The sequence below is a fragment of the Strix uralensis genome, chromosome 6 (assembly GCF_047716275.1).
Source record: "Strix uralensis isolate ZFMK-TIS-50842 chromosome 6, bStrUra1, whole genome shotgun sequence".
Classification (NCBI taxonomy): Eukaryota; Metazoa; Chordata; class Aves; order Strigiformes; family Strigidae; genus Strix; species Strix uralensis.
In genome coordinates, this window is record NC_133977.1 from 2106002 (window position 1) to 2122027 (window position 16026).

The 16026-nt window shown below is 63.2% G+C and overlaps 1 protein-coding gene across 1 annotated transcript; it reads right to left on the reverse strand.

Moving 5' to 3' along the window:
• Positions 1 to 15: 15 nt before the first annotated feature.
• LOC141945022 (fas-binding factor 1 homolog) lies at positions 16 to 14962 on the reverse strand. The gene is made up of 29 exons (XM_074872353.1): positions 14856 to 14962; positions 14500 to 14743; positions 13767 to 13794; positions 13142 to 13186; positions 12753 to 12822; positions 12256 to 12316; positions 11669 to 11719; positions 11442 to 11529; positions 10800 to 10880; positions 9974 to 10087; positions 8952 to 9105; positions 8593 to 8726; positions 8128 to 8227; positions 7615 to 8007; positions 6866 to 6943; positions 6516 to 6610; positions 5747 to 5805; positions 4870 to 5004; positions 4567 to 4667; positions 3984 to 4157; positions 3412 to 3519; positions 3002 to 3141; positions 2584 to 2702; positions 2331 to 2453; positions 1807 to 1983; positions 1479 to 1616; positions 1241 to 1373; positions 763 to 872; positions 16 to 164 (listed from the first exon to the last, which is right to left on the reverse strand). The coding sequence occupies exons 1-29, from the start codon at positions 14960 to 14962 to the stop codon at positions 81 to 83; spliced, it is 3444 nt and encodes a 1147-aa protein (XP_074728454.1). The 3' UTR covers positions 16 to 80.
• Positions 14963 to 16026: the final 1064 nt, after the last annotated feature.

Sequence of the window (16026 nt, forward strand, 5' to 3'; positions counted from 1 at the left end):
GTACAGTAACTCTGGTGAGCGTGTGAAGGGGGGTTTATTGAGCAGCCATCCCCTGGGCACGGCATGGGGACGCCACCCCTTCAGCCTGGCAGAGAAGCAACGTTGTATGGTGCTTTCTTCAGGGACTCCAGGAAGAGCTGCTCGTTGTCTAGGTAATAATGGTCCTGAGAAGAGAGGGATGGATGGAAGAGGTATCAGAGAGTGCCACAGAAGGGGGCTCACAGTCCCGAGTGTCACTCATGAGGGAGAGAAGCACCCCAAACCCTCCTTCCTGTAGTGAGCAGGGGGCAGGTACCCATCCGTGGTACCCCCTGGGGTGTGGGGGCTCCCCCCGCCCCGAGCCCACAACCTCACACTCTGAGCAAGACCCACAGCGGAAGCCTCAAAGAGCAGCCCCACCTGGGGAAGGACCCAGCAGGGAATCCGGGGCTGACGGCAGAGGACGGGGACATCGTGAAGCCAGAGGCCAGCAGAGCTGGCTTCTCCCACCCAGGGACAGGGCGAGGACAAGGGCAACCCCACGGAGCCGAGGATGTTGTCCATGAGCCTGAGACCAGCTGTGAGGATCCACCCGTCCTTGCTTCTGGCATCACTCCTCTAGGTGCCCAGGGCTTCTACAAGCCCGCCCAGCCCCACAGCTCAGTAATGATCTGAGCCACAGCCTGGGCTGTCTCCTACCAGGCTCAAACCAGGCTTCACCCAGCCCTGCTCCCACCCAGCGGGTTTGAAGCCCCTTCCCTCCCCGGTCTCCCATCATCTCACCTGCAGGGCTCGGAACTTCATCATCGCCAGCGTGGCGCTGAGCTCGGCGGAGCTGGCCCTGGCCAGGAGTTCCTGGATACCTCCCGGGCTGCCGATGGGAGGTGGAAAGCCTGGAACAGAAGCCCGACTGTGTGGTGCTGCCGCCATCAGAGGAACCGCAGACGCAGACGACACAGCATCCCTTTGGGTGCTGCCTGCGTGTCCCTGCAGCAGGGTCCTCCCCACGCTCCCAGTGCAAAGGGGCTTTAACCCACCGGCCTCTCCCTTCCTGGCCCCTCTGCCCTCTCCTGGCACTGCCCTGGCTCAGAGCTTCGCTGAGCTCCTTCAGAGGACGAGGAGGCCAACTCCCATCTGAGGTTGATACACAGGGGAACTAAAACAGCCCCCAGCAACAGCCCAAGCCTCCCGAGAAGTGGAATACAAGCGCAGCTGCGCCCCAGCACGTCCCTTCCCACCGGCAGCAAGCACAAAGCCTTACGCAGCGTGCTGGAGAAGCCACTCGCAGGGACACTGGAGTCCCGGCCTGCGATCCGCAGCATCGTGGGGCTGTTGGGCAGCTCCTGGCGCAGCTGTTGAAGCTGGCTCCTCTGCTGAGCCATGCTCAGCCGGTCCTGCCCCGTCCCAGGGAGAAAGGGAGAGAGAGAAGCTGTTGGCAAAGGTTCGGGCCCTTGGCACGGCGGCCCCAGGCCCAGAAGGGAAGGCGAGGGGGTATTTGCCTGGTGCAGACGCTCTTCCTGCTGCCTGAGCTGCTCCAACTGCTGCTGCAGGGCCTGCAGCCTCGACGGGTGCTGCGAGTCGACCCTGATTGCCTCCCGCAGGGCTCGCTGCCCTTCCTCGTACTTCTGGGAGGAGAGCTGCAAGGCAGAGCGGCTGGGGAGGCTGGGGACAGGGACCCTCGCTGCCCTGGGGCAGGACTCCTTTGGGCATCCCCTCCTTCCCCTTCCAGGACAGGCTTTCTGTCCCTTCTTTGGCAGGGCTGTGAAAGCCCAGCTTTGCTGCCAGCCCGTGTGCAGCTGGGAACGGCAGGGCAGATGCTCCGCTTACCTCGGTCACGCTTTTCAGCTCCTCCTCCTGCTGCCGGACGCGCAGCGCAGCCCCATTCACCTTCTCCCTCTCCGCCTTCAGCTCCTGCCAGGACTTGTCCAGCAGCTCTTTCTCCCTCGCCAGCTGCTCCTCCCTGGCTCTCAGTGTGTGGACCTGCATCTTCATCTCTGCCCGCTCCTAGGATGGGCACAGGGGAAACCCATCTCTGCCACTGAACCCCGGCCAACACCCAGAGGCTGCTTCAAGCCCCCGGCGCCTGGCGGGAACCCTGCACGGAAAGCTCTGGCCCCAGGCTCCCCGAGAAGCTGCAGCACCGTGCACGCACACGGCAGCCTCTCGCACCCGTGTGCCAGAGGCTTGGTCTGAGGGCGATTCACCGCGCAGCTGGGTGTGGCACTGAGGAGGCAGAGGAAGGATGCTGCAGCCCAGCACCCAGCTCTTTCCTCCACCACACACCGCAACGCAGCCCTGCTCACACTCACAGGACATGTGAAAAGCACCTGGAGATCTCCGCCCCACCTCACCTTCGCCCTCTCCAGCTCCACTCGCTCCACAGAGAGCTGCTGGGTCACAGCTCGCTGCTCCTCCTCCAGCGAGTGCTGCAGTGATTTCGCTCTGGAGCGCTCCGCCAATGCCCTCTGTCGCTCCTGGTTCAGACACAGAGGAGACACAGATGCCATTCGCAGGCTCCAGGCCAGGGACCGCCAGTGGGCGAGACCTACGGCCCATGCCCAGACAGGAGGGCTGAGCCGGACAGAGGACACAGGGTGGGCTCACCTGCTCCAGCAGCCGAGTCTGCTCGTCCAGCCTGGCCTCCATTTTGGCCACCACTGCCTGGAAACGGCGCCGCTCCTCCTCCGCGTCCCTCTGCTGCTGCAATAAGCTGTCCTGGAGCACTGGGGAGAGGCAGCAGCGGGGCCGTGAGCAGCGTGAAGAGGGAAGCCCCGCTCTGTCCATCCCATATTCACAGAAAAACTGCACGCGTTTGTGCTCAGCACCTTTGGCACATCCCCCCAGGACACCGTTTGGCAAAGGAAAGACCCCGAGATGCCCAGGGACCAAGGCAGGCAAGGCTCCGCCAGCCTTGGCTCCCAGCCTCTGGCTGACTCGGAGCACCTTCTCCCCGTTTCCTGGGTGTCCCCAGCCCCAGCGGGGACCCTGCGGCCATTTAGGCACAGAGGAACGGCAGACGTACCCTTGAGCTGCTTCTCCTGCGTCTGTGCCCCCATGGCCAGCTCCCGGGAGGTGCTCTGCTGTGTGGCCTCCATCTTCTGTAAGAAGTCACGCAGGTCACTGAAGAACTTCTCCATCCGATCCACGATGCCGTTGAGAGTCCTGCGGAGAGCAGCGAGGGGAGGGTCACCCCGGGGGGACACACTTCATCTCCCCACGATGGAGAGGGGGACGTGTGGTGGGCCAAAGGCTGGGCAGCCCTGCCCCAAAGAGCAGAGCAGTATTCCTGCATCGGCAGAGCTCAGCGTCCCTGGAGGCAGGGGCTGGGAGAGGGGATGGCCCCTGGTGCCACAGTCCGAGGCTGCTTCCCCGGAGGACAGGGAACACCATGGCCAGGGACCAACGCGGGGACGCGACGCCGGCCATCGGTACCTGCTGTGCAAAGTGGCGCTGGTCACCGCCTCGACCTCCTGGTCCTTCATCTGCTTCAGCCGCTGGAGCTGCTCGTCGTGCTCTCTGCGCAGCTCCTGCACGGACACCCTGCAAGGAGCCCGCCACGGGCTGTTACAAACCGGGGCTCCCCGTGACGGGCAGCGAGGACGAGGCTTGCTCAAGGGCCTGGGAACCAGGTCCCAGGAGCTGAGCTGGCACGGGGCTCTGTCTGGGGGACGGGCTTCTCCACCAAAAACAGATTTCCAGTTGACCCCCACTCTGTGGACATCAGTGACTCACTGACCTGGATGACAGGGGTTTGGGGGAGATAAAACACTGGGCTCAGCACCTTGCAAAATACAATGCCTTCACTCGGGAAGGACGTCTCCAGCCACATCTCCCTCTGTCCGGCTACAAAGCAAATCCCCATTCCAAAAGCCGCCCGACTGCCCACAGCCCAGTGCTTCTGGAGTCTCCTTTCTCCTGTCACCGTGTCCCCAAACCACTCCCCAATTCCTCTGCCACAACCAGCAGCACCGGCCCCACGCGTGCGCCGCTCGTGCCGCTCTCACCTCTGCAGCTCTCGCAGCCGCTCCAGCTCCAGCGCGCTCCGCTGCTCCAGCTCTGCCCGCGCCTGCTCCGCCTCCTGCCTCTGCCCCAGGAGCTGAGCCGCCAGCTGCTCCTTCTCCTGCTGCAGCCTCTGCTCCCGCTGCCTGCAGGTCTCCTCCAGCACCTTCACCTGGCTCCTGCCCGCAGAGGTCACGGCCAGGAAGAAGTGTTACTTTCAGGGCAGTAGCCGGCCCTCTCCACCCACAGCGCACGCGGGGATTTCGGAGCAGAGCGGCGGCGCTGGGGGCGTGGGGAAACACGCGACTCTCCTCAGCCCATGAGCCCTGGCTGGGGACGTGCTGGCCCTGGGACCGGCTCCTCCTCCTTCTGCCCTACGGACAGTGTCGGTGAGAGCGGAACCCCCCTTGGCTCACCCGTGGGGCTCCTCTCTGCCCCCACCAGCTCCACACCCACACGGCTCTGGGCCTGCCCGCCCCAGGGACGGATCTGGGCAGCGCCCCAGAGCTCCCACCCCCGCAGAGAGGGACAGGGCTGCAGACAAGGCCCTGGCAGAGGAGGGGAGCACGTGCTCTCGCCTGTGGGTACCTGTGGGTGCTCTCGAGGAGATCCAGGTCCTCCTGGTGCCGCTGCCGGAGGCTCTCCAGCAAGAGTCTGTCCTCGGCCCGTGCCAGCTCCAGCGTCCGCACCTGCCGGCCACCCGGGGAGAAGGTCCTTGTGCCGCCCAGGGGACAGAGCTCCCACAGCAGCACTTGCTGGCCGCAGGCTTCTCTGGACAGGCAGCTTCCTCCTCTCTGCCCCGGCCCCCCTGATGCCATTGGGAGCAGGCATGGCCCCTGCTCCTGCCCCGGCTCACCCCTGCTCCCCCGTCCAGCCGGCGATGGGGCTCACCTGGCTCTCCAGCTCTGCCACACGGGCCTGGACACGGAGCAGCGCTGCCTGACAGCCTGTCACATCCTCGTGGGGCTGGGCAGTGGGAGCCCCCAGACTCCTCTCATGCAGCAAGCCCAGGCCTGGGGACTCTGCCTACGGGGACAGAGAGACAAGACCCAGGCCCTTCAGGATCAGGGGCTTTGTGGTGCGGCCATCGGCCCCCAAAGGCAGGCACGTGCCTCCCCTGCAGCTGTGCCATGGCTGTGCAAACCTGCGGAGACACAGGGACGCTCTCGGGGAGGTAAAGCCCTGGGGAGAGCATCTCCTCCCAGCCCGGGAATGGCGACCCAGCCCCAGCCTCCTGCAGTCCCTCCTCTACACATCTCCAGCCCAACCCTGCTGCTGCCCAGGTGACACTCGGCAGCCCCTACCCCAGACACAAGCATGCGGGGCTCTTCCTTCTCTGGGGACAGACTCGAGGATAAGGCCTTGCGAGGCCTCTGGGAGACAGCGTGTGTCCTGCCACCAGGGCTGGGCCACGAGGCCCAGCTCGATGTGACCAAGCAAGCCTCTGATGTCTCATTAATAGGATACAGAGATGCCTGGGGAACTCTGTCAACACTGCTCAGGCAATGCAGGGCTCTCACTGCACACGATTTACAAAGCAGCCACAGCACACACGCTTTGGCCCGACAAATACAACTCGTGGCACCTCGGGGCTCTCCAAAGCCTTTGCCTCCATGAACACAGGCTCCCAGGGCTGCAAAGCGGGGCACAGCCATCCTCCTGCCCAGGGAGCACGGGCAGAGCTGGGTGACCCTGAGTTGGCAGGGGAGGGCTCACGATCACCACCCCGATCCTGCACCTCTCGGGGGCACAGGCCCAGCAGACCTACCTGAGCCAGCGGGGCAGGGCCCTGCGTCTCCTGCTCTCCCGGGAACAAGGCTGCGGGGACTGAAAATTCAACAAGTCTGTGATGCAGACTGGCCAAGGGGAACCATTCCCTCCCAGAAGGACGAGGGCCTGGGTCTCCTCGGCAGAGCGAGAAGGATCCTGCCCTGCTCTGGCAGTTGGGGATGGGGATGGACGCTCAGACAGGCGTGTCCAGACCCGCACCCCTACCCCACCCCACGCACAGTGGCGGGGACTCTGCTCTGCGGAGGAAGTCTGGGGGCAAAGCACGGCTCCTCCTCCATCTCCATCCACTAGGGAGGAGGCTGGGTCCCCTCAGCCACTTTCAGTGGCCTCTGAAGTGGCGCTCAGCCTCAGCCTAGGGCAGCAGGGGGTCTGCCTGCACACAGAGCTAGTGGGACGAGTGTTGGGGCAGCAGGAGGGAAGAGGGAGAGAGAAGGGACAGCACGAACTTAGGCCCACCCATTGCTCAGACAGAGCAAGTCCCCGGCAGCCCTCTGAAACCCCACAGGCAGCACTGCGGAGCTCAGCGCGCCCCAGCACCGTGTCCCCAACGCGCCACGACACGGGGATGGTGGGATCCTGCAGCCTGGCAGCCCCCTCCAGCAACAGCTGGGCAAAGCCCGGGCAGCGTTCACACGGACAAGGGCGATGCTGCGGCTCCTGCCTTTTTGGGGCTGGTTGTTTTTGCAGGGCCGGGGGGACCCTCTCTGCATCCTGCTGCCCAAAGCAGACAACCACATGAAACGCACCCGGGGCGCTGGCGTCTCTGGAAGGATCCCCCTGTGCAGCCTCCGACGGGTGAGCTGAGGCTTGTTTCGCAGTGCTGAGCCAGGGGACTGGTGGCCTGCGTGGGCACAGAGACACGAGTGATGCACAGCAGCGCCGCAGCTCAGGGAGAGGCGCGCAGACATTCTCCTGCTCGGCATTTCGGGAAGTTTTTAAACTTCAGAGCCGCCTGCCCTCCCGCTTACAGAGGTGCCAGGGCAGTCTGATCCCCGCTGGCTACTAGCCCTCCCCGTTGCCCCATCTCCCACACGCAGCTGCTTTCTGCAGGACACCCCTCCCGTGGAGGACGCCTGAAAGGCAAAGGCGGCCTTACCTGGAGCTGTCTGTGCTCGCTGCCTCGTCCTGCACGGCGGCTGCCTGCGGCTGTGCTCCTGGGGAGGCTGCTGGCTGGCTGCAAGCAAAAAGCATCCGATGTGGGAGAGCCAAGGAGGCGAGGAAAGACAAGATCCTCTCCCCCAACACCAGTTCCTGCCTGGCAGGGGAAAGCCTCTGTCCCACTCAGCTGCGGCAGGATTCAGCCTTTGGGCTGCAGGGGGAGCAAAGACACCTCAAAACCTCCCTCGCCGCTGTTCCTCCTTGCTGCATCCACCCCCTTCCCCTGGGCAGCACCAGCCTCAGCTAACACAGCCCTGCCCACGCCACAGGGCTCTCTGTCTGCAGTTCGCTTCCCAGTCCCCTTCAGTGGCACGAGTCGGGACCTGGGTCCGTGTCAACTCAGCTGGAGGAGGTGCTTTGCCTCAACTAGGAGGAAGGAAGGGGAATGAAGGCAGGAACGAGGAGCACGGGGCGGGGAGCTGGTGGGGGTGTGCTGATCCAGGACAGCTCCGCGGGACCCACGGCACTGTGTGCCCTCTTGGCTACAACTGGCAGGAGAGCCCAGAGGTGTGAGGGGACTGTGGGCTGGATCAGTGGGACACAGCCCCACACTATTACCCCACCCTGAGACAAGACAGTGCTTAAAATTAATTTCTCAGATCGGAGCCCAGGGTTTCTGAGAGCTCCTGCTGGAGCAGCTACACGCGGAGCAGACGGGAGCACTGCGGCCATCAACCATGTCTTTACCTGACAGGAGAGCGGGGAGGCAGCCCTTCAACTGGGGCCTCCGAGGGCTTGGCATTCCCCTCCTGGGCCTTCGCCTGGGCTTGGGCTTTTTTGCGTCGTAAGGCAGCGCTCAGCCAGTCCTCCTCCTCCATTGGGTCAGTTTTAGTGGCTGCCTCCTCTGCAGCCGGGAGCTGTCTGGCGGGGCTGGGCCGCCCAGCTGCGGCAGGGCTGGGGGAGCTCCCTGCAGGACTGGCCTTCGATGGAGATGACAGCTCCAAATCCAAAAAATCTTCATCTTTCAAGCCCAGCCAGGCACCTCTATTCCTGCGGCCCCGCGCGGGGCTCTGGCTGGCTGTCGGAGGAGCTTTGGAGAGGGGCTCTGCTTTAAGTTCACTGTTCTTCTCGGCTGAAAACCTGCTGTGAGGAGAAGCAGTCACATCCCTGCCTGCGAAGGGACACCGGGGACCCTGCCCGCTCCGCTCAGGGACAGCGTGGCCGGTGGCTGGAGCTACAGACACACAGAGAACACAATACCTCAGAGGCTGCCTTCTCGCCGGCCGGCCCTTGGCTGTGGAGGCCACCGAGGGCTCGTACGCTCCAAAGACAAAATCCTTGCGCCGACCCTCTTCCTTCTCTGTTCAGACAAGCGGCCTTGAGTCAGCGCCCAGAGAAGCAGCCAGCTGCAAAGACTCCAGCCCTCCTCCTCCTCCCCCCCTGCAATTCCCACTGATGTTGCTGCCTCTGGGAAAACACTGCTGGAAACGTCTTGCCCAGAAACCGGTGAGCAAGGGGCCTCCTCGGAGTGGCTGTGAAAAACTTTTGTGGGGAATCAGCCCACGGCCAAAGGCAGCTGAGTTACAGCTCCTGTGCAAATGCTGCCAGGCTGCCGCGAGGGCAGAAAGGGCATTTCCCCTGCAAGGGCAGTAGAAATCAATCTCGCTCGCCCAAGCCAACGCTGCCACCTCTGCAGCCCTCCCCAGCGTCCCTGGCTGTGCTCACCTGGCTGCTTTTGGTACTTCGCCTCCTGTGTGACCTCCCGGCGCTCTCCCAGGCCTGGCTCTTCCAGGGTTCTGGCCACGGAGCCTCGTCCCAGTAACTCGTCCAGCACAGCGCGGGCTGGCCGGACCTCCTCTCTGCTGGGGCACAGCGGCAGATGGGTTTCTCCCAGAGGCAGGGCTGGTCCTCCTCACACAGCCTTGCCAGCCTGCTCTGCCTCTTCTCTGCCACACAAGGCTGCTCCTGCCCCTTTCAGGGACCCACAGGCACAAGCTCGGCATCCCCCACCCACCATGGTGGCACCATCTCAAGACACAAGCCATCCCCCTCCTTTACTCCCACTGCCCCTTCACGGCCCTTACTTTTCTGCCTTCTTGCCCTGCTTGCCATCTCTTCCTGGGCTACTGCCAAGGCCCAGTGCATCTAGCAGGTCGTCGCCGTCGTCTTCAAAGGTGATCTCCTTCCTCCTCTGCACTGGGGCCGCGGTGCGCAGGGGCGTCTGGGCTGCGGGTGGCTCTGGGGGTGGGATCACACATCGTAGGAGGTTTGAGCTGGGCTTGTCTCTTTTTTTTTTTTTTTTTTTTCCAACAAGAGATCAGAGCAGCCCTGCCTGCTCTTCTCTCTCAGGACCGTTTACAGAGACACTTTTAAATAGCTCTTTTCAGTGACCAAATCTCACAGCAAGTGACAAAGTGGCAACGCGCTACTGCCTGGTCCGTGGCCACTGATGGGACATTGCTGGTGTCACTGACACACTGGGGTTTCCAGCTCTGGCGGACACCAGCAGCTTCTTCAGCTTTGCAAGTTTCCACTCAGAGAATTCCTCCCCACCTTCACCCAAAGTCCCTCTTCCACCCCTGCACCTTAGTCCTTGCCCCAACCCACCAGCTGCTACTCGTGCCCAGAGGGGATTTTTCAGGGTGAAAGGAGGTTTGAGGGGACTACCAGACCCATTGGCATCCCTGCAGCAACAAGAGAGACGAGTGCCTGTAACACGGTCACAGTGCAGCTGGATCCCACCCAGAGGTGCAACTGTGCTTTGGGGTGGACCAGCGAGGCCCTCAGCCACCCAAATCCTGACCCACAACCCTGGTTCTCCTCTGGCCGCGTGCAGAACAGGCTGCATGAGTCCAAGGGAAGATTTGAGACTCCATTCCCAGAAACGAAAAGTCAGTTCTGTAACCTCTAGCACACTGCAAATATTGAGCACTCAGGGAGCTGTTACCAGCTGTAACCCCGCTACCAAGTTGCTCCGTAAAGGGCCGTACTGGTTAACAAGAGATGCCACTAACTGGCTTTCATTTAACGTTTGGACATGACACAAACTCAGCCAGGCTGCTGATTCATTTAATACAAAGAGGATGCATCAAGCAATGCCGCTTACCTTTCTCCTTGCTCTGTTTTTCCTCAGGGATGCTTTTAGTGCCTGTCGGAGATGGCTTCTTGGGTGCATCCTGCTCCTCATCAGACAAGAGCCCCGACAGAGGATCATCTAAATCTGGCAATTACCCCGTAGGGGCAGAAAATAAAACAATAAAAACAAACAAAACAACAAAACCAAGGTTATTGAGAACAACGCCTCTGTGCTAAGCCAAACACTGCTCCCCACCATGTGCACGTGGGGACAGGAGATCATCTCTGCCCAAAGCCACGAACGCAGACTCTGCACAGACCCGGGACACCCATGAGTATCTCAAAACTGGGCTGCTTTAACGCTTGACCACTCTTTAGGCAATGACAAAGGGGAGGACAAAGCCCACCTAAATCACCTAAAGCCAGTTAGTGACTGGAACAGATGCTGACCTCGGTTAAAGCGCAGGCTCTGACAGCCAGATCTCAGCTGTGCCAGGAAACCAGCCCCCCTCTTTGGAAGGGGGACAGAATCCCCCCCTCCCCGATACAAGGGTCTCCAAGTGCTACAGACAGGCACTAAAAACCAAAGCACGGCTCAAAAAGCAAACGCCCTCAGGAATCCTCTCCCAGCCCCACCCTGGGGAGGGCTTCCAACACTGAGCAGTCTTCTTTTTTTTTTCCTTTGGTCACCTCTAAGGGATGAGCTTTGCACGGGCATCGCAGGGGTGAAGGATGCTCTATGTCATTAACCAGCCAAGCCTTTGGGTGACAGAAGAGGCAAGCTACGGGCAAAGAGCAAGGACAGAGTCCTCAGCTGCCCCCACACATCCATGTGCTGAAGGGAAGCGACATCCTACCTTCCAAGTTGAATTTCCTGTACTGTCGGGAAGCAGCGAAGGATGACAGCGGCTTCTTCTCCATCACAGGTCCAGACTCTCCTGCAAAGAGAGGCCACAGCTCTCACAGACAAGGTACTGCGGAGATGGCCCTCTCCCACCCTGGCTGAAGGTCACTTCTCTGGTAGCAGCCCCCTAAAAGCACATCCTGGGACACACAGTCAGTCCCCTCACGGCCCTGGGGGGTGGGAATCTCTCTGGAGGGGCCTCCTTGCAGACAGAGAAGGAGAAAAGGGCTTGGGGAAGAGCAGGACAGGTTGGGGACAGGCACGTCTTAAATGCACCCCCCTGGTTCTCCTTCCACGCAGACCAGGCAGATCCCTGCTCTTTGACCTGCACCAGGCAACAGCCAAGTGGGGTTTGGTGGGAGGCGGCAGCGCGGCTGTTGGGGCGGCTGATGGCAGTGATGTTATCACAGCACGACAAGAGGCCGGGCCAGGGATCAACCAAGGGACAACACACAGCCAGAATGACACTCGGCGGCTGGGACAGCCCCAAAAAACATTTTAGGGAACAAATCCACTTTTCATTCCCTATCGCAGAAGAAAATATGCCCTGCTCGTCTGGAACGAGGCTACGACAAGAGCACAATCTCCTTTTCACCTTTCCCAGGGCCTTTCACGGTTGTCTTCCCTGGCGCAGAACCGGGTCTCGACGCTCCCAGCAGATCAGCTTCCAGGTCGTCCAAGTCCTGGAAAGCAACAGGACGGCGACAGGAGCAGGGCGAGCGCTACTCCTGCCTCAGCGCTGCTTCTCCCTTCGGAGGTTGGTGCTGGAGGCCACGGCTGCAGCCCACGCGGGGCTCAGACCAAGGGTATTTCTGCACTGACCTTCAGGCTCTGCAGCAGAGCTTGGGGCTCTCCACCGGAGGCACTGGAGCCCTGCGTGCCAAGGAGGGCAGAGATCAGAGACAAGCAGACTTTGGAAACTCCTCACCCCTCGCTTCCATGCTCCAGCCCCCGCTTTTCCTCACTGTTTGGAATGGGAGAACGCACGCCCAGCTCCTCCTGGGGTGCCCCTCACTGGAAACCCCCTGTGCCTTGATTCCTTTGCTGACATCCTACTGCCTCTGGGAGAAGCGTCAGCAACACCCAGGCTGGTGCTTTGGGTGAGGGTCCTTCCTGTGACGCTTCCTCCCAAGAGCACCCAGCAGGGCTGGGCTGCAGCACGACGTGCCCCCCTGGCTTTGCTCCAGCTCACCCAGGGCACCCGCAAGCCCTTCTCCCACCATCCACCCGCTCCCCCGGCCCAGCTCCCCTGCAGCCACGTCAGAGAGGGGTCACCTCTTCAGCCAGACCTCACGGTTCCCCCCGATATCCCACTGCTGACTTGCCTGGGGTGACACCAGGGACAAGCCTGGCCTGTCTCAGTCCCAGCCCTCGGGGTACCCAGGCTCTCTCCCAAAATTCGGGCTCACCTCTGCAGCTTCCACATCCTCTACAGGGAATCCGTTGAAGAAATCCTCCGCTACACGGGACCTGCGACACAAGCCCGGGGGTCAGCAGCAGCACCCGTGAGCTCGGCAAGGGCGCGCTGGGGACAGCCAGGCCAGGTGGCGGCAGGCGGAGGGGACCGCACGGGCACACCGCGGCAGCCATGGCGTGCAACAGAAAAGGGGGCGAAAATAGCACCCGCATAAAAGATGGGAGTGCTGGGACTGCTGCAGTTAAGCGAGCAACTCTCCTAAGGCAGATGTACAGGAGATGCACAGGGCTGGGCGCACCCAGCTCCCGCTGGAAAGCTTCAGGCTCTGGGCTCCCAGTTCCCAAAGGCATGGCCGGTAACTCGCCTTCCCGGGCAATCGCTCTCGGGGCAGGGAGCGAGGGGGAGAAGCCGAGGACGGGGCAGGTCACAAGGACTTGGGGAGCACAGAGAGATCTCCAAGATGAGAGGCTCTGTCTCAAAGGCACTCACTTCTGGCTGACCGGCAAGCTGCTGCCCCTGGCCAGCCGCGAAGTCCTCGCAGAATTCACGGGGCTTTCGTCTGGAAACAAGACAGGGAGATGTGAGGATGACGGACACGGGCATATTCCTGACCTGGGCACCCCAAAGGGGGATTTGCTGTCTCCCCAAGGGACACAGAGGCTTTTCATCAGAGATGAACTTCACTCGGCCTCCCCAAGCTGACGTCCAGCCTCTTCAACGGCCTCTGACTCTGGGAAACCCTGCTTGCTGCTTCCTCCCCCTCACCGCTGGAGCCCCCTTGGAGACCACTGGCTGTTGCACCAGCACCTCCCGCTCCCAGCAGGGGAGGAAGAGGACAAGGATGCTGCCCTTTCAGCTGCAAAGAAGGTTCCTTTTACCGTCCTCGTATCCCAGGAGGTCACCAAGCAGGTCATCCACAGACCCTGAAACCAGACACATTAAAGGCGCTGAGGCAGCGGAGCTCAGCACGCAGGTGCAGACAAGCTCCCAGTTTCAGCATGCCTTGCTCTCCTGAAACCCCCCAAGCATACAGGTTTGGGCTCACGCACCATCAGCGTAAGGCCTTCCTAGAGAGAACTGCCAGGACCTGACCCAGTATTGGGGGCAGAAACGGTTTCGCTTCACTTAGCCAGAACGGAGATCTCTCTACCAAGGAGCCAGCGTCAGTGTCCGGGGCTGCAAGAGGCCCCCAAACAGGCACCTGGGCGTTAGGGGAGGGGAAGAACTGAACTAAGGGCATCGATTCTGCCCTGGGCTGGGGAAAGCCCGCAGGAAAGGGCTGGAGGAGCCCCATAAGCAAAGCCCCTCGCTGGCAGAGGCGGGCGCGTGTCTCTGCCTCAGGGATGAGACGACGCCGCAGCTGCAGCTCTCGGCCAAGGCCCCGCAACCATCGCCGCAGCCAGGACCCCCACCTGATCCCGCTGCCCCCCCGCCTCCGGCCCCGCGTTCCCGCAGAACAAAGCACCTACGGACAGCGAAGGGGACGCGCCCCAGGCTACGTACCGCCGAAACTGCTCGGGGGGGCTGCAGCCTGCGGGGAGAGACAAGTTCCCTCAGGAGAAAACGGCGCGGGGCTGGCCGGGTCCTGCTCCAACCCCGCCGGAGCCAGGGGCAGGGCTCTCCACAGCACCCCACAAGCAACAGCGAAGCCCCCCCGCCCCCCTCCCGGCCCCGCCGGTCGGGAAACGGCCCCTGAACCGCCGGAACCCCGAGACATTCCCACCTGCAGCGGCAGCGGCGAGCACAGCCCCGCCCGCCCCCCGCGGGGTCCCTCTGCCCCCCCCCAGAGGGGCCGGAGCGGCACAGCCGCATTGCCCGGGCCCGCCTCAGCACCCCCCGCACTCACCATCGCGGCGCCCCGGCCTTCCCCTGCTCTCCCGCCGCCTTCCCGGCTGCTCCCGCTCTCCGCCGCTCCCTGCAGGGACACAAGGGTCTCCTCAGCGGCCGGCCCGGCCCGCGGCACCCCCCGTTACCTCTGGCCCACGCGATCTCCTGCTCCTGCCGGCCGCCCGGCCGGCTCCGCGCTGCTCCGCCTCGCCCGGCCGCTCGCCACAAGGCTCCGGCGCTGCACAAGAGCCCCGCAGGGAGCGAGTCCCGCCCGCCGCCGCCGCCGCCGCCGCCGCCCCGGGGAGCCCCCACCTCGCCGCCGCCGGGCGCCCAACGGCCCAACCGCCGCCTCTCCGCACCCGCCGCGCGGCGCGCGCTGCCCGCCCGCGCGGCTCTTCACGAGACAGACCCCCTCAGCCGCGGGCCGCGGAGGCGGCGGGGGGGGCTGCAGCCGCTCCCCCCAGCACCGGGGGGCTGCGAAGCGCGGCAGCAGACCCTGCAGAGGACGAGACACACGCCAGAGGCTGGCGGGGCTCAGAGCATCGCCCGTGCCCGGGAAGGGCTTCGCGCGGGGACACCCGCCGGCGGGGATTTGATTTCGCTCCTTTCGCGCCCTTGGGGGGAACTCCCTGGCGTCCTCCCCGCTGCCAGGGCTGGGTCCCCGAGCAGAGCGGGGCACAGAGACCTCAGCACGGTGCTCCCGGCAGCTGCCAGCCTGGGAGCCAGCAGAGAGGGGCACCCACCGCTGCTGCAGCCACGCGTCACCTCCCTTTGCAGCGACGAGGGCTGGCACACGGGCCAGCGGCCAGCCAGGGCCGCGTCCCGCTCCCGCACCTTTCCCTGCCAAAGGACAGCTCCTGCTCTCCGCACATGCCCCTTCACCCACCCGCCGCTCCTCCTGCTGCGGGGCAGTGCCCCTTCACCCACCCGCGCACATGCCCCTTCACCCACCCGCGCACACCAGCGCTCCCACACGCAGCAAAGATGTCATCTGGGCAGCCAGTCCCTGCGCGGGTGGCAGGGGGACTCCTCTGCCCGGAGGGGACTGCGGTGTCTGGGCAGCGCCTGCCTTCGCCTTGTCTTCACACAGCTCAGTTCCAGGAGAAAAAGCTCCCACCCTTCCAGCCCAAACCTCACCTCCTTCCCCTCGCAGACGGGCTGGCGCACACCCTCCCAGGCAGCTGAACGCTGCCAGGACGGCCTCGGGTGACAACGGTTCTGCAGACCCCACACACGCGGCTTTGCTGTCACCTGCCGGGCGAGGGCAAGCGGGGAGGAGGCCTGTGCTGCAGCTGGGGTGCTCACCGGTGGGGGGCTGGGGGGTTGGAGCCGTTGCCGAGTCACAGCCAGACCTGAAGCCACCCCCCAGACTGCCCCTGCACTCAGGGGGTGTCTTGGGATCGGGCACAAGTCCCCGTGTGTCCCAGCACAGCTTCACAGAATCGCCGAATCATCTCAGCTGGAAAAGCCCTTGAAGCTCCTCCAGTCCAACCATGAACCTCACACTGACCGTTCCCAACTCCACCAGATCCTGCAGCGCTGGGTCAACCCGACTCTTCAACCCCTCCAGGGATGGGGACTCCCCCCCTGCCCTGGGCAGCCCATTCCAACGCCCAACAACCCCTTCTGCACAGAAATCCTTCCTAAGAGCCAGTCTGACCCTGCCCTGGCACAGCTTGAGGCCATTCCCTCTTGTCCTGGCGCTTGTTCCTTGGCTCAAGAGACTCATCCCCCCTCTCTGCACCCTCCTTTCAGGGAGTTGTAGAGGGCCATGAGGTCTCCCCTCAGCATCCTCTTCTCCAGACTAAACCCCCCCAGTTCCCGCAGCCGCTCCCCATCAGACCTGTGCTCCAGACCCTGCACCAGCTGCGTTGCCCTTCTCTGGACACGCTCGAGTCATTCAATGGCCTTTTTGGAGTGAGGGGCCCAAAACTGA

What these genes read in the sequence shown, in the direction of transcription:
- LOC141945022 (XM_074872353.1), bottom strand. Translation starts at nt 14,962, where the DNA reads ATGTGCGGAGAGCAGGAGCTGTCCTTTGGCAGGGAAAGGTGCGGGAGC. An exon ending in CCCCCCGAGCAGTTTCGGCG is followed by an intron (nt 13,187 to 13,766) that starts GTACGTAGCCTG and finishes GTCTGGTTTCAG; the next exon opens with GGTCTGTGGATGACCTGCTT. An exon ending in TGAAGTTCCGAGCCCTGCAG is followed by an intron (nt 165 to 762) that starts GTGAGATGATGG and finishes CTCTCTTCTCAG; the next exon opens with GACCATTATTACCTAGACAA.